This window comes from Squalius cephalus (assembly GCF_949319135.1).
Source record: "Squalius cephalus genome assembly, chromosome: 8".
In the NCBI taxonomy this organism is placed as follows: Eukaryota; Metazoa; Chordata; class Actinopteri; order Cypriniformes; family Leuciscidae; genus Squalius; species Squalius cephalus.
The window spans coordinates 6,058,440-6,077,440 of record NC_137129.1 but is presented as its reverse complement, the minus strand read 5'-3'; the positions used below and the strand labels follow the sequence as shown (position 1 = coordinate 6,077,440).

At 36.8% G+C, this 19,001-nt stretch overlaps 1 protein-coding gene across 1 annotated transcript in view; it reads left to right on the top strand.

Annotated features, from left to right (window-relative positions):
* Window positions 1-19,001, top strand: part of cdk6 (cyclin dependent kinase 6) — a 41,848-nt gene that overhangs the window by 13,238 nt on the left and 9,609 nt on the right. The window contains exon 5 of the mRNA XM_079879325.1: window positions 16,475-16,584. Within this exon, the coding sequence (XP_079735451.1) occupies window positions 16,475-16,584 (110 nt within the window). The remainder of the gene's footprint in view (window positions 1-16,474; window positions 16,585-19,001) is intronic.

Below are 19,001 nucleotides of genomic sequence, written 5' to 3'. Positions count from 1 at the left end.
ATGACAACACTCAATGTTAGCTTCTAGTTTGCCATGCTGACATAAACTGTACATTAGAAGTCTTGAGAAGTGCTGAATGGACTAAACATGGTTGGCTGAGTCATAACTGCCCACCAGAACTCATGCGGAATTACGATGATTCAAAACAGACTACCGTTCTCAATGCAGAGAGGTCGAATCAGGCAGTTTGTCTGAAGTAAATGATATCTGTTTTGCATAAAAACTTAAAGGAATATCCCCTCCGAGTTTTTTTGTAGAGTGCGGTGTTTGCCACTTCTTACCTAATGTTATATGCATGTATTTCACAGCGGTTTACAGAATATGCTAATATACTTTTTATCATTGTTGTTAAAGAAGTTAATGGGGATTGTGAAACTCTGCTTTAGTGGCTTCCCCCTCTGCTCTCGCCATGTAGATGAGAAACATAGAGCAGTGGTAGAAGTATTTCAGTAATGTAATTAGTTACTGTGCTTAAGTATTTTTTTGGCTACTTTGTAGTTTTTCAAATATTTTAGCAACTTTTACTCTCTACTTGACTACATTTTTTTTAATAAGTTTGGCCCTGTTTACACCTGGTATTAAGATGTGTTTTGGTCAATCGGATCACAAGTGGACGAGGGTGACATTCACGTTTACACCTGGTGTTTTAATCCGTCTCTTTTGTCCACTTTCAACCACTTCTGTCCTGATTTCTTCGAAGGGAGGGTCTATGGGCAGGTAAATGTATGGGCTTTTTCAGATTTTTCGTTCTAATGGACATAATAAGATTGCGCAATTTACATATGAATGCGCCCGGAGAGCATCAGCTTTCATTTCAGCTCTGATAGCCACAAGACCGCTGAACGCTGTGTTGTGTGTTAGAAATCAGGAATGGTGAGAGAACATTGTGCTTGGTATGTTTTTGTTCTTTTCCGACTAGAAGTGGTCGAAAGTGGACAATCACAAAACGTTTTAGACCCCGTTTACACCTGTATTTATCGTCCACTTGTGCTCCGATTGACCAAAATACATATTAATAACCAACGCATTCTCATCCTAGGGCATCATATACTGACGCTTTTGACATTTCGTCTACATCGAACGCACATGGCACCCTTTAGCGTCAATATGACACGCACAGAGTTTTGTTCGGTTATGGGTAGGTTTAGGTCTGGGGTAGGGTTAGGGTTAGACCGCTAGGAGGCGCCTTCTGGCCCATATCTATCTGCGTCTCATATTGACGCTAAAGGGTGCCATGTGCGTTCGATGTAGACGAAATGTCAAAAGCGTCAGTATATGACGCCTTGGGATGAGAACGGGCTGTAATAACAGTTGTAAACAGGGCCTATGTACTGTTTACTCCTATACATTTGTGATGAATAATGCAATCACTCGTTACATTTGGGGCGTGGCACCTAACTTTTCCTGCAGCAGTTTATTTCTGCTACAAAAGAAGTGATATCACCATCTACAGGGCATTGTAGGTTCTGTATCTTGTGCTTTCTGCCCTTGTTTACCAAAACTTGTCAACAAGGTGACTTTAGATGAATATTGAGTGCATTAGCAGGTAGTTGTGAATCGCAGGTGTAGCACGTCCAGTGAAAAACTATTTAATTTTACTTAGCATTATTTTATTTATCTGGTATATTGTAGAAACATTTTTGAAGGATATTGGTTTTTTATATTGAGCACTTGAGTTTAACTGAGACTTGAGTGTTTGTAGACGTTTAAGAGGCTGTTATGTCGAACTTGATTGATTGCGATTTTGAGGTGTTCAGTTTTATTTTGATTTTAGAAAATAAACGTGATTGCTCTCCTCACAAATCAGCTGTTTCTTGTTTTTCACTGGCATGTCTCTTTGGTTATGAAAACTAGTATGAGTAAAGTACTTTTAAATTAGATACTCTAAAACTTTTACTCAAGTGGTATTGGAATTGGTTACTTGGGAGTCATTTTTGCTGTAAGGTATCTACTTTTACTCAAGTATGTTTTTCAGGTGGTCTTTACACCTCTGACACACAGCGACCGAGCGCTGAATGGACCACCCATCGGGTGCCCCGAGAGGTGGAGATTAGCCTGACCCTACAAATCTCATGGGTCCGCAGCATTGTTGTTTGTTAGAATGACTCTGGTTCTCTCTGCTGCTTTTGTCCATCTCTGATTGACAGCCTAAAGCACAAACACAATACACAGTAACGTTTAATTCTCCCCGTTTGGCTTTTTGGGTGCATTAGATGCCTTTTTCCCCAACCCAGGCTCTTTGGAAAATGTGCCTGTTACGTTGCTTTTGGCATGTTTTTGCCACACTTTCGAAGCGAAATGTCCAGTGTGTGGCACTAAAAGTGGTAACGTTTTATTATGTTGGTGGTTGTATGAAATGTCTAGTGAGTGACTTTTAAAGGTTAATTCTAATAATAATAAAGGTTAGTTTGAAAATAACATAGCACCTACAAATATGACACTGAACCTAACCGAAAGTGTCAAAAAAAGCAATGTAAGTGTAAAAAAAGAGAGAGCATTTGCTCCTAGAAGTCTTTGAGCTCTTCTATCATGACACGCATTTCAGAGGACTTGTACCTGAGCGCTCCACATTGCAAGTGCAAAACCAGGTGAGCTTCCGAGCAAGTTTTCTACATCAGAAAAGCCATTCATACGGAGGTGGTTGTGATGCACATGTCAATATGGTAATAGTATAATCGGTAATCTGCCTCCGAAATCATAATTTACATACTGATTTATGATTATAATCATAATTTAACAAATTTGTGTGAAAAGAAATAAAAGTTGATGCTTTACTGCCAGTAATGTTCATTTCAGCTGGAAACTGCAGTGAATTGTATGTATAGGTATGTTTTTGGAGTTATTTCCAAAATATAGGTACAGGCTTGCTTTTCTAATGAGCCTAGATTGCTTTTATTTCAGCTCATGTACAGTCAGAAGCTGTGCTTGACACTACGATGCATGCAAACTGTAATTTAGCGATACTGGATGGGATGAAATCGATTGCGGCCTCTTCCTTTTATATCAAATGGAGTTATTGTAAAAATGGAGGCAGCTGGGATTGTCCCATGAAAGCGATTAGGATCCTGTTCAAGCAAACATCATGTGCACCGCATTGCTCATGAAATTGGATTTTCAGAACTGCAGGCAAATGTCTCAGATCATTCATCTGACTGATTGTTGTACAATTTTTACATCTTTTAAGTGTTAAGTAAGCATACTTTAATCTATTGCTATGCTTCTTCTGCAAGACCTCCAACCATTTTTGCATTAAACAAAGTGAATGGGCTTTCCTTGGCCTTTTATCATCTAATAAAACATATTTATAGGCCTTTCTGAAATATATGCCATCTGCAGAAGTGATCCAAAAGTGCATGAGAATCCAGGCTGCTTTTGGTGGGTTGTGTAGATTTGCTGTACAAGTGGCTGTCATGGCTCAAATCATGCTGAGATAAAAAAGAATCCCTCTTTTCCTGCAACCGTTTTTCTGCATACCACAAACTTCATAACAGTCTGTGCTGTGGGAGTCCTGTGGGCCCTGTCACTTCCTTCCCCTCTGATGGTCGAATGAATCCCTTATGTTTGTATCACCTAGCGCCCATAGCTTGCTAGACTCGCGTCCTCTAACCCAAACCATCCCACAATTCAATGCTGATTGAGTTTCAGTGAACAAATGTGGATGGCAGATACATTCAACTATGTAAAGATTGTGTCATTTGACATTGAATGAGGTTGGGGCTTAAATTTACAAATACTTGTATGAGCCATTTTATGAAAATCACCTCTTATGATTACTTGAGAGCAACCATTTGAATCAAGATGAGTTAGTTCTTGATTGTTAAAAAATACTAACAACTTTAAAGGGATATTTCACCTCTGGAAAGATGAATGTGTATTTAAATTGGGTCATTTATGTAGTAGAAATGTGAAATTATTTTAGAAATTGGTGCCTTCTAGACTGAGAAAAACCAGAAAATGTAGTTTTGGCTCATGTGGATGAAAGACAACAACTCCCAGAATGCACTTGCTTCGCTGCCCTACAAGGACACTCCCAAGCCACGCCTACCGGTTACAGAGGGCAGTATCGGAAGAAATGATACAACTAGGCTATTAGTCGACTCGAAACTGAAAAGACGCCGTTTTATCATGAGATCCCCCTATGAGCGGGTTGAAAACATGTGGAACGAGCTCCTACTACTGGCTGGAGTCTCTCGCCTCTGGACAAAAAAGCCTCCGATGACGCTAAATTAAGATTTTTGCGTCATCTGAGGTTTTTTTCCAGACACACAATACAGAAATCTCTCGTCTCAGGGGGACATTCAAAAATACTACCGGGTTTCTACTGATACCTGGACCTCTTATGCAAAATTCACTTTTGTATGGTGTTTGGACATAAATGTGTGTTGGCAGTGTGTGTACACAACCACCCTACTGTGATAAAAATCCACTCACTCCTTTTTTTTTAATCTCCATAAATCAAAAGCAGTCTCTCCAAACGACCCGTTTTCAGAATGTGGCTTTAGTGACATCACTAAAGCCACAGGCCCCGCCCCCGAGTGTTGACTGACACTGCCGTTATAACTTAGACACGCCCTGATCGAGTTCACTGCGAGTTGTACACATCAGCCATTGCTGTAGCAATGCACTCACGAGAAGCGTCGAAGCATCTCCCAAGCGTTGATCGTGTTGTAGCTGGATGTATTCATTCACATAGCTCTCTTTATTTACTCTTGAAATCTGCTAGCCAGTGAAGACGAGGTGGATTCATTTTGTTTTCAAAGAAAATGCTCCCTCAACTCTACAGAAATTTATGTAAGTTACTTATGCACTTCTTATACTGTTTACTCAGCTCTAACAGTGATTTTCTGAAGAAAAAACTGATGCTTCATCTTTTGTGTGACATACAGTAAACTTTATTAAACTCATCAGTATATTTTGTGTCATCATTCAGACAATTCAGATCGTCAGACGGAGTCCTACAGCAGGCTTGCGTTAATAGTGTACAAGCAATGCCAAATAGGTTATAATCGTAATTAAACTAAACTATGCCTTTTCCAACTCCATACAGCATATATTCTCTGACTCTGTAGGCATTTTTATGGTCGAAATGAACACCATTACTGTGACTGTCTGTTTTATTTTTATCATCTTCCCTGTTCTGGCTCTGATCGCGGCTGCTTAGGCTCCGCCCCCTGTCCCGCGAACCAGCAGCTCATTAGCATTTAAAGGAGAAGCACTAAAACGGTGCGTTTTTCACAGACCCAAAAAATGATGATTTAAACGTGCTGTAAATAAAATTCTGTTGGGTATTTTGAGCTAAAACTTAACATACACACTCTGGGGACATCAGAGAATTATTTTACATCTTGTGAAAAGTGGCATAATAGGTCCCCTTTAATGCTAATCGGTGAAGTATCCCTTTAACGATTCTGACTGAATCACACTAACAGATTGGTTTGGTTCAGGAACAAATGACTCTTATGAGCCAGTTCTTTTTAAAGAATCTTTCTCATAGACTTGCAAATTTAATACTCACAACTTTCTTCTGACTGCTTTTATCATGCAAACAATATGTGGTCCGATTCATGAACAAACAACATTTGTGTAATGATTATTTTAATGAATAGTTTAAAAAAAGGCTCTTTACTTACTGGTTTGAAAGAGTCTGACTGTTTAAAACACGCAAATAGATTAGTTGATTCCATAACAAATATGAATGAGCCAGTTCTTTTCAAGATTCACAAACTCATGACTTACAAGTTTGAATCATTTTGCCTGATTAAATCTTGCAAATAATTTGATTCAATTCACAAACAAATGACATTATGAACCAATTCCTTTAGTGAATCGAAAAGATGTTTGAAAACAAGTTAGAAAGAACTCACAAGTTACAATCTGAATTAGTCTGACTAATCCCACTTTCGGACGCATCTAGTGATGTCTGTCTCAAAATTAAGTAGGTTTTGTGTACTTAAGTTCATGAATATCATTTCTGACTGGTTGTGTAAAGATATACATTTGCAACTTTGTTTATTTTTGAATTTTTATCAACTTACACAAAAACTGACCGGCACTTAATCCTTTCATGACAACTGTAACAATCGTGTATAGTAGCTACTTTTTCTGGCAGATGAATGAGATGAGCAAGGCTTTTCTGGCTATCCAAACAGCTTGACAGAGAATGGCCACAGTCCAACTAACTGATAATGCAATTAACGGTCCTCTCCATCTGTCCTCTCATTAAGCACGTCTGGTCAGATTTGCAGTCGGAGACTCGCGCCTCTTCTAATCTGTCCTGTGTGCAGGCTGTTGCAGATGATAGTCATTGTGATGTGAGCATGAATAGAAAAAGGCACACAGACAATCTGTTGTGTTTAAAAGTCCCTGCTCTGACTGAAAATGAAGCTAGGCATCTTTAAATGAGTCTGTAGTTGTTTCAATAAATGTGTGGGCAGGGGAAATGACTCATTGTTCGACAGAAGATATTATTCAACCCCTTTTACGAAATGAATCTGCTTGATGGGATTTCCATTTTGAGCTCCGCTTCACTGTCCAGTGCAAACCAACCGTATCCAATCAGATCTTCTCCTTTAAACTAATATGTAGCTATAGATCAGGGAGGGATGAGTATGATGATGCCCAGATGAAGCTTGTTAACGGAAGTCCGAAAGAAACGTAATAGTTTAAACATGTTTAAACAGTGTACGTCCGATATTAGCTTTGTGTTTGGAACGTTTGTTGTGTGTCATGACAACGTAAATCTAGTGATAATCTATTAAATATTTCTTAAAGGGATAGTTCACCTAAAAATTAAAACTTCTGTAATTTTTTAAAATTCTAATGCCATTCCAAACCTGTATAACATTCTTCTACAGAACACAAAAGAATATATTTTGAAGAAGATTTTAATTGTTGTTGTCCATACAATGAAAGTCAATGGGGGCCAAAATAACATTAGACTTCATTGACTTTAATTGTAGGGACAACAAAAAAATAAATAAACAGACACATCATCTTTTGTGTTCAACAGAAGAAAGTATGTTTGGAACGAGATCACATTCTCATCATTGCTTGGCAGGACCCCCTGTCCCACTCCTACACTTCAAAAGAGGTCACACTTTTGCAGGAGATACACGGACACATCTACTTGCCCCAAAGAGTTTTGTTCGTATTAAACCTTTCATGTGACCATGACACTTGGATTTAGCAAATAGATGCAGCCAGGCTGAAACAAGCTACGGGTGTTTGCCATTGAAACGAGTTTTGAAAAGCATGGGGGTTGGTACGTTGAGTTTTCCAAATAGTTGTGTTTCTTAGCAGGACATTCTGTCCAAATCATAAATCTTAATTATGAAAAATTGTTTAGGTTTTTAGACCAGTCTTGGTTTGAGCTGAGCGCAGCAGCTTGTTCGTTGCCAGACAATGTGCTTTTGCTTTGGACAGACTCAGAGGCAGCGGCATGTCTGGAAAAAGGAAAACATGGCACGCAGGAGAGCACGTGCGGCACACTTTGGGAATGTTTAGATATCTCCCCCGGTATTCCAAAAAGGAGAAAGGAAGAAAAAAAAAACCAGGGGGCTTCCAAACACCAACAGACACACAAAGAGTGCAGCAGCACAATGCATAAGGAGCGTCTTATTTGGTATTTCCTGCGTGACCTCGTTTGCTTGTGGTCCATAGAGAGCGCTGAACCCTTGCTCCCGGACCTTGTCAGGATTATTTGTTGACGGGCCGATGGCCAACCGGGAAAAGAGAACTGATTTGGGGGTACGTTGCAGGATCCAATGGAATCTGGATATTAAAGCTTTGCCTGTACCAGAGTGCAAAAAAAAAAAAAAAAAAAAAATTACAGCATATATCAGGAATTTTCCAACTAATGATGTGCGGATGTGGTAGCGCTGGGGAAAAGGAGTCTGACTGTGCTTTCTTTGTTCGCTCAGAGAGGGCCCCATACAGCATTCCTGTAAGCTCTGCATACTTTGGCAACAGTTGTGGAGTTTTTTTTTTTTCTTTTTCTTTACTGTATACAGTTTATGAATGCTGCTTACTTGAGCCTTCATATATCTTTCTCCAATCTCTAAACCTGGTAGTATTGTTGCCATTTTAAATGGATTTTTAGGGGAAAACCCTCTGGCTTCACAATAACAGTGTTTACAGCCCGTTTGACTGGGAGGGAAAGAATGGCTTCGTCCTAAGACAAAACATGGCTGGAGGTGAGGTGGGAGGCTTGTTCAGTACGACTGCAATGTGCAAGCACAGCGAACTCAAAAATAGCCTGTTTTCAGTCCATCCGTGAGGGTATAATTAAAATATTTTATTCCTGAAAACTTTCTGCACCTAAATACAGCTCATCGTAGCTATTTTGCCATCATAAGTACTAAATTATGATAAAAAGCATGCAAAAATGCACCTGTTCATGGGCATGGTCAGTACATGATATTTAAAGAACACCATATACAGTAGTGTATGGGAATGGTTCACCGATTAGTGAGGTCAGCTAGTGGCTTTTTATTATAATATAATTTTTTTTTTTTTTTTTTTGCAAGTTATGTTTTTGGTCTTTTTGTGCCTTTATTTGATAGGACAGTAGAGATTTTGACAGGAAAGCATGGGGTGGAGAGAGAGGGGAAGGGGATCGGCAAAGGACCTCGAGCTGGGAATCGAACTCGGATCGCCGGAGGCGCAGTTGCGCTATATGTCGGCGCGTTAACCATGGGGCTATTGGCGCCGACATTATAATATAATTTAATAATAATTTATTTATTATTATTTATTATTATGAATAAATATAATAATTTATTATATTATAATTTTTTAATGTATTATACTTACATTTTAATATATATTATATTTGTTATATAATTTATAATTTGAGCACTGTCGCTACATCGACAGCCAGTCAAGCATCTCGCGACGATCTCCAGGTGCTCTTTTGAGAACCAGAGCAAAAAGTTATGAGCACACCTGTGTGTGTGTATATGTGTGTATGTATATATATATATATATATATATATATATATATATATATATATATATATATATATATATATATATATATAAAAAAAATATAAAAAATCCTGCATTCAGCGCCTATCTGTTTTAGAATGTAATGTAATGAACGTCTTATGTTCATTCCCGCATAAGAAATGCATAAATATGCATGTATTTCTTAAGTCCTAGTCATGCATGCAAACAACCAGCTAGTCGGTTTTGAATATGTTGCTTTGCACATGGCTAATGTTCAGAGGACTTTCAGAAGCTAGCTAATGATATCACTCACTGATCTATTACCAACTGAATAATGGGCCATCATGGAGGCTCATTTTTAGCAAACGGCATTGTGCTCTGCCAAGTTAGCGGACTTGCCCCTTTAAAAGTGTCCGGGGGCGGCCTGAAAGAATGCGGATGAACGTCTTGTGTTGAAGGGGCCTTTCATCCTTCGCTTCCTTTGAGAGAGACAATGTAAACAGAGGCTCCTTGCCAACTCCATCAGCCAGGCTTATTCTGAATCACATTGTGTCTCTATTGTTTTAAATCTATTGGGGTGAATCAAAAGGAGGGGTTTGGGTAATGGGGGCTAGAGTGCATTAGCTGGAATGGGGTATATATGGAGAAGTGCAGGGTGGCCCAGTGCAAGAGTTGAGCCGCTGGGCCGTTGTGGATATGCTTGGTCAGTGGCGGTGAGAAGAGTTTCTTGGTTTCCCTCGTGCTGAGAGGGCCCGCACTGTCTCACCAGATAGGAATGCACAGAATGCTCTCTTTTAATCTGGAGTCAGCCAGAGCCGTTTTATCTGACCCTTTTATTAGCGGCCAGTTTCAGAAAAACCTCTGTAGGCTACCCTGTCACACAACCACTAGCTTGGTTCGAAACTTAGAGAGGAGGAGAGAGAGAGACTTTAAATGCTAACATGTATTCATTCTCAATCCAAAGGGTACGGACTGGAATTTTTTCACTGAAAGGACATTCTTTCAAAGGCAACTGCTTAATGCAATCAAATACAAAGCAAACCATATCCAAAGATGAAACATTTTCAAAATGTTAATCCATTAATGCTCACACATGATGTCGACTATTCAACTAATTGCCCAACAACCAATTAATAAGATTGAATAGTGAATCTAGATGTTATGTAGAATGATGTAGTAATTGTTTTTGAAAGATGTCTCTTATGCTCACCAAGGCATCATTTATTTAATCAAAAGTAACCACAGTAAAAATATTGTTGCAATTTAAAACAACTGTCTTCTCATTCTAATATGCAAATTTGGTGCTCAAAAAAGATTTCTTATCAATGTTGAAAACAGTTGTGCTGCTTCATATTTTTTGTGGAAACTCTGATGAATTCGATGAATGGAAAGTTCAAAAGAACAGTATTTATTTGAAATAAAAATCTTTTGTAACATTATAAATGTCTTTACTGTCACTTGTGATCAATTTAATGCATCCTTGCTGAATAAAAGTTTTAATTTGTTAAAAGTTTTTAATACTGACCCATACTTTTGAATGGTAGTACTTTATTTTCAATTAATTTATAAAAACTCCTGTATTCTGTTCCACTACATTGTGCTCCATCTAGCTGTTTCTGAATGCATCTTGTCTTCAATATAATTATTTGCACAATATTTCATATTAACACACTGTACAGTTCTCATGCCATTTTAAAGATGATTTAAATTTGCCAACTTTAGTGACCGATGGGCACATTTCTGTGTAGAAACTCCCATTGGAAACTATGCAGACATTAAGATAATTTGGCATTTTTCTCACTGGTCACTAAATATGCTAATATTGACAGCAGAAAATTTCAGCATGAATTAAACAACACCACATTTTCCATCAACTTGTAAAAGGTTGCAAAGGTCGTTTACTTGTATGTATGTATGTATGTTGACTTTAAAACATCTATAGTCACCAAGTCTTGTGTAGTCAGACCTTCAGACTGATGGTAGAAGATCTGGCCTCCATAGCAGCTTTTCATTGGCAGTCTGACTGACAAGTCACTGTTCCTACTATAACAGACCGATATGTAAAACTCTTGGAAATCTTTTAAACCGTCTATGGCGTGAACTTCAAATACTTTTGAAAATCCAGTGTTCAGTTGAACCTGATAAGCGCTCATCATCAAGGGGCCCTATCAGACACCCGGTGCAGCGCCGAGCACGATGCAAATGTTTTTTTTGCTAGTTTCAGCCTGATGCAGTTATCATTTTCACGTCCTGCGCCACGTTGTTTAAATAGCAAATGCATTTGTGCCTATTTATGCGCCCATGGGCGTGCTGGTCTGAAAACGAGGTGTGTTCTGGTGCATTGTTGGCGCGTTGCTATTTTTAAGGCACCTGGAATATACTGCGCCATTGACCAACTGAAACCTGTTCTAAAGTCAATGGGAAAAAAAAAATATTTTTTGTTATTTAAAGAGCGTCTTGAGAGTAATGCGCGCCTATAGACGGGTCCACAACGTGCGTACACTTTGCTTATTAAACACAAAGGGCAGCAACACACAAACTAGCCAAATATTAAAAATAAAAGGATTACAATGTAAAAGATTATTATTGTGTACATAAAGACATGGTGGAATCTGGCTTGTCCTGTAGATGGTCTGTTCGCGTGCTTTGCACCTCGAGCACGAGCAGATCCGTTTGCGCTCTGGAGAAGTGTTCAATCTTTCCGCTTGCAAATTCCGTCATGTAAATAGCGAATCCACCATGGCGTGAGCACAACTGGCATTTAAAGGGAATGGGAGATGAGATTCTGGTTGGTTTATTTCACGTTACGCCTAAAACATACCCATTACTCATTAAGAGAATAGGGATAACCCTTTTAGGCCATGCGTCGCGCGCGCTGACAATTTTCCCCGCAAAAGTGGATTTGGACACGCCCTAAGTGCAAATGCACCCTGCTCTTTAGACCATGCGCTTAGATCGTTAAAATAACGGCCCCTAGGGCTTTTTGGCATCATGACGGCTTTGTTTCCATGTGGACCGTTACAGAACGCAACGCACATCTCCTGAAAATCCTTTAAAATTCAACCAATCAGATGATGACTTCGAAACTCCCTAAGTGTTACCCATTTACTATGCCTTATGCATCAGACATCTGAGGCTGAGACTAATAGTCACCTAAAAATACTTACAGATGTTAAAAGAGTGGTAGAACTTTTCTAAGGTGCCACTATTATGCTTTTTTCGAATATTTCCTTTCATGTAGTGTGTAATATAGCTGTTTATGAATGTAAACGGTCGGCAAAGTTTTGAAGCTCAAAGTGCACAATTAATAAAGTTATTGTCTCCTAAAAGAAAGAATCAATTCTGAACCGGTGAAACGAGTGGTCAGCGATTTCAGTCTCACTTCCTGATACATACTTGCGAAACAATGTAACAAATTTCCTTAATGCCAGCCTTTGGTCTTCATTGGCTGCCTGCGAAAGATGTCTACTTTGACCCTCAAACACTGTAGCTGTAGCTGAGGCATATAAGAGTTTGGTTCGTGTTTTTAGACATGGCAAGAAGACAATGTTTTCAACGCTGTGAATCCACTTTGCATGCAATTCAAAAGGACTCGGGCTCGAATTGATTCAGTAAAACCGAGAATTTCATTACTTTTCATACCACTGTGTATCAAGTGCTGAGGAAGCCTTCAGAGCTGAAATTCAGATATGGTAATGACCGCTGTAAGCTGTCGACCAATCACAACAGACTGGGCCATCTGACCAATCAGAGCAGAGTAATCTCTCAGAAAAGAGGTGTTTAGAGAGACTGAATCCTCGAACGAACCGTTTTCAGAACTCCTTGAGAAAAAAGGTCATGTGTAATGTATATATTATGAGAAAATTAAAGTGTTTTTTTATCTGGGGTACATGTTAACCTATAGGAGACCTCTAAAACAACATTAGGATCTTTTAAAATAGCATAATGGGGGCACTTTAAATTTAGTTGCCAGCCGGATTAATTGGGTTAATCTTGATTTTAAACTTCCAAAAGACTTTTATTAACTTGCCTGATTTGCTTTGCGTTCAGCTTGCTACATCTTATACAGTATGATGATCATGATAAAACTGTTCCTTGTTGCTTGTCTCTTTAATTTACGTCAGAAGCTACGTGGGGTTCATTGAGTGCATAAGATGAAACCACTGTGATCTATACAGTGGTTGACTTGAGCTCCAGTGACGCGAGAACTCTGCAGTGTGCACTTCCATTGGTGTCGTGATGCAAACTGTGGCATGTGCCGTTTGACAGAGGAACTCTGTGGGTAAATGTCACAGACGCTGTTGCCATCTTCGAGTGTCACCAATGAGAGAAACATCGAAGACAACCGCAGCTCTTGCACGCTTTCTGACATTTTCAGAGTGCATTGAGTTTATTATGCCTCTTGCTACGATAATTCATCTGTAGTGCTGTCAGTTGGTTCATCTTGTACTTCTGAGGGTTTACTGTGTTTAATCACCGCAGTGTATCTTAACCTTTGCTAAGTAAGCTGCAGTCTGCTAGCGAGATGCTGTGAGTCAACGAGTGCGTGTGAATGTTTTGTGGTCTGGCCTTTTATTAACACATACAAACGGATATACTTCAGCTCGAACATCAGTTAGAAGCGGTATGTGGTTCTTCCTAGAAGTCGAGCAGCGCACCCTCTTTTTTTTTACTTTTGTAGTGTACATTTAGATAAGAAAACAGTTTAGGGTTTGTTTCATTGCAGTTAACAAACTCAAAATGTTTGGATTGAAGATGATAGTCAGGTTGGGCCTGCAGACTTGTTTTCTGAAATGGTTGTTCACGTTTGACTCGATCAGAACCGGCTTTTAGAATTCTTTTGAGTTTAATATTGAAGGGAGGCGTTTATATGAGCCAACATAAACTTTATACTGTCCTTATCATAGTATTTCTTTAAATCAATAAACAAATTTGAGTCCAAGTCTGCTAGCGAGGTGCTGTGGTTAGAGTTCCAGAGGAATCTAATTTAGAATATGTTATGTGCTTTTGCTGTGGTCACATGGCAACAAAGAGCCCAAAATGTTTCATCCTTTTTATTTCATCTTCAACTTCCTCCCCATTTCCACTAAACCAGGAAGACCCAAATGAGAAAGCGTCAACACAGCACATGCGGTCTTCTCACTAAATATAGACTGTTATACATACGAAAAACGTGAATGCATTTCGGACCGCGAACATTGTAACATGAATGAGTCATTTGCTGTTATAATAAGAATGATTTACAGACTGAATCAGAATGATTTGCATTGTGTGAATGAATTGACCTTGTAGTCATCATCTAGAATGGATTCACTGTCGTTTCAGTTGTTGGGCATTTTTCTCGTTGCCTAGACCCTAAGATGATATACTGAAATTGCATTTTAATTTAGGATTAGGCTTAATATTTAACTATACACCGCAAATTTATGGTAAAAAAAGCTGTGTTTGCTAGAAACTCACCGTAAAAAATATGGTGACAATGTTTGATATTACGAGATGGCATATTGATGCCTGTATATTTTACAATTTATATGCCATATGTTTTATTAATTAACAATGTTCATATACCAATGAAGCACTAAAACCTGCTTTTCACTTTAAAATGTACTGATAATAATCACCTTTGCTATTCAGAGGCCTATTTCAAAGAAACAGTTTGAGGCTCCCATACACTGAGAAAAATAGACAAAAATATAGTATGCAATGCGACTCAGTTTAATTTATCTCTGTTAGGTCTATATTTAACAACATTATCTCATATTTTACTCTTAGCGTCATAACACAGACAGTAAAATCCACCATATTTTTAACATAAGACTGGGTGCTGTCATTTGTAACTTGAATGTGTGTTATGCTGCTTGACATTGCCAACTAGTATTTGTTATGATATTTAACTTATCGCAATCAACTGGATTGGAGCGCATTTACCATTTACTTATCTTTGTTATTCATATTGTTATTTAGCTATAGTGGCTAATGCATCGGAAGTCTAGCAAATTCACTTTCATATGGAAAGGTAACTTAGTTGACCAGGTTTTTTTTGTTGTTGTTTTTTTCTGTAAAAGTTTCAAACATTTTTCCAGTGTAGATACATCTGATTAATTAAACCAAACCGGTCCTTGATGCATCTTGTATTTATAACCCAAGTGCATGTCAGTTTCAGTACGTTGAAAGCCCTCTGCTTCTTTTTCCTTCAATTCCTCTGGCGTACCCTCATGTGCTACGCGTTTTAGGATACGAGTCACTGATATACCGCTCCAGGCTTTGCTTACAAACACAGGCCTGACTGATTTGGCTGATAAGCCTGGGGGTTTCTGGGCCCAGAGCCTACTGGGAGGAGAGCGAGAGAGCGCTGTGAGGAGGGAAAGCACCTGGAACCGGTCCACCCTATGCAGGGTCACTGAGTTTTGTCTGGAGGCTCTCCCTACTGTAGCTGTTAACAGCAGAATCATGCATACTGAGTATTCCTGGGCTCCTGCAGCCTGTATAAGGCGTTCGATAGACCCTTTTCACATTTCCGGGTTTCTCAGAAGCGGAAGTCGTCATAGTTGGGTAAAATCCTATAGCGGTAAATGAGAGACTACATTAAATATATGTTTTTGTGTTCCCATTTGCTCAAATAGCAAAAGAAAAACTCCACAATAGTGTTTTCGCCGCTTTCAAAAATAGGGAAAAATTGAGAGGGATTGATAACGGCAGTCAGAAGAGCGAAAGATGTCCATTTTACCGTCACTCCCACAGTCGCTGTATTAGAAACACCCAGCAAAGTAATTTGATGTAAAGATAATATAATACAAAGTATAGTGTTATAAATGTACATTAAAAAAAAGAAAATATAAACGATTTGGCAAGATTTACAATGCTGATGACTGTTAAAACACATGATCACAGTCTGTGAAAAGGGTCCATTGGTCAGTGGGGCCTGTGGAGGTAGAGATAAAATATAGACTGGACAAATGAGTGTGTGGACATTGCCAGCTGTTATTTCAGTCTGATGCCATTTCAGTCGATTATACAGTACAACTGAGAAATAAAACGTATATAATAAAAAATAAATAAATAAGGTATCACTATTTCGATGGTCCACTGTAGACATTCTTCTGACTATAAGTAACTTCGCAACTACATGTCAACTAGCAGTTATTAGAGTATTGGTATACTGTCTGCTTAATATCTGGTAACACTTTACAACAGACATTCTACTGACTATAAGTAACTTTGCAACTACATGTCAACTTACTTACCCGAACCCTAACAGTCTACTAATACTACGTCAACTTAATCTACTAGTACTCTGTGAGTTACTTATAGTTAGTAGAATGTATAAAATGGACTATCTAAATATAATATATTATATAATTTTAAAATCTGATTTTATGTTTATGGTATTATATTGTTTTTGGACTATTTTATCTAAAAGAATTTTCACTGATTATATAGACAATAGCGTCTATTACCATTTTAGACTTTAGTGAGGTCATGTAAATAAGAAGATCTAATTTGTATCATTATTTTTGTGTGTGTGCAGGTTGTGACGTTATGGTATCGAGCTCCCGAGGTGCTGCTTCAGTCCAGCTATGCTACTCCTGTGGATCTGTGGAGTGTCGGCTGCATCTTTGCTGAGATGTTCAGACGCCGGTAAGTTTGCACAGCGTCATTATCTTTCTCGCTCACTAATAATCCTGACTAGCTGACTGTAAAATGAAGAAAGATGTAGGATTCAGGCGGGTGATGCTCAGTTAAACGTGTCAAGCATGGATGACCTGATTGCTTGCATGTGTCTGGCACACAGGGAGTAACAAGAGTTATGATTTCCCTTGAGTCTATAAATATTGCACAGGGTGTGTCTTGAATAATAATATGCTTAACATTTAAAATATTTTAAATGCATATTTTAAAGTGCAAAATAGTCCTTTAATTTATTTTAGGTCCACTTTATTAGTGATAGGGCCCACTTTCCGTTCACACAGAAGAATATATATATATATATATATATATATATATATATATATATATATATATATATATATACATATACATATACATATACATATATATACATATATATACACATTTTGTATATATATATATATTTATATGTATATGTATATGTATATATGTGTGTGTGTGTGTGTATGTGTGTATATATATGTATGTATATGTATATATATATATATATATGTATATATATATATATATATATATATATATATATATATATATATATATATATATATATATATATATATATATATATATATATATATATATATATATATATATATTCTTCTGTATATATATATATATACACACACACATATATATATATATATATATATATATATACATATACATATATATATATATATATATATATATATACATATACATATACATAAATATAAAAAATATATATATATATATATATATATATATATATATATATATATATATATATATATATATATATATATATAAAATGCCATCTGAAATTGTCTTATAGAATGATCATTTTTATCAAGCTTGTATATTTAAATTCAATAATTTCACTTAAATGGCAATGAAGATTACCTATTAATTGTCATTTAAGTGAAATTACTGAACTTAAATATACAAGCTTGATAAAAATGATCATTCTATAAGAAAATTTCAGATGGCATTTAGAGGCTTTTGCATCTGAACTCTTCATATATATATATATATATATATATATATATATATATATATATATATATATATATATATATATATATATATATATAATAATATAATATAATATAATATAATATAATATAATATAATATAAAATAATAGGTTGCATTTTGAGGTGGTTTTAGGGCCATAATGCATACTTTAAAATGGAAATCTGACATAAAATAATAAAATTGAAAACCACTGAGCATGGACATTATATTAAAATAATATATCACATTTTTGCTACATGTCACATTATGGGTCACATGTAATTTGGAGACTCTGAAAACTATTTTTAATTATATATATATATACTATTTTAATTGTATAATTAAAAATGTGTAAAATTAATTTGAGATGGAAATAAATTTTACCCTCTTTATTAATTTCCCCCCCTTTATAGAAGATATAAATTAGATATTTCCCCCTTAATAGTTTTATGAAACTGTTTTAATATTGTATTTTATGGTTTAATGTTTTATGGTATTATATTGTATTTTATCAAAATCTGAAAAAGAAAATAAAAATCAGAAATTATAAAAATAAAATGAAATTTTGAAAATAAATAAAAAGGATTTTGTTGGGCCACACTGCTTCTGACCACATTTTTGCAGGAGGCTGAGGTTATTAAAACAGACATCAAAAAAAAAAAAAAAGTCACTGTGGTTGTAACAGGCACTGTAGACTTGGCGAGATCCGTTCATCTGTGTGCGGTTTAACGAATCTTTCCAACTGCTCAACTCAACACTGGCACATTTATTAAAGCTGCTCAATCCAGTGACAGCAGGATTTAACGGTTCAACGGTTCTTTCTTTGTGGCTTCTAATGTACTACATCAGCTTGTAGCGCATTATCATTATTTATGGTTCTCTTTTCTCAAGGCTCTAAAAAGAGAGAAATATTAAGATTAAGTTTTGCAAATGATTTATTGTCATTTCTTATTTCAATGAGTTTACTGTAGATGAGATACGAATATCTAGATGAGGTTCGTGAAGCAGTTTCTCTCATTAAATTGGTCACCAATTCAAACGTGAGAAATCCCATCTTAAGCGCCAGAAAGGCACGGATTTCAAGTTGTGCATGAAACAAGTGTATACACATTGCATGTTATTTTAGTTTTATTATTATTTTGATTGAGCTTAGTTCATATTTTAGTTTAATTTTGGTAAATTCATTATGTACTTTTGCTATTTTATTAGTTTTTTTATTTTAAATATTGATATTTAGGATTAATTTCTTTTGTTTTCAGCTTGCAATCACATCATTCTCTATAGGGCACAGCTGATTGGTTCCTGCTGCATCAGCAGGCTAATGAGCTCGCTCAACCCTCAAATACTTGGTCAGCATTTGCTGTAGCAGTT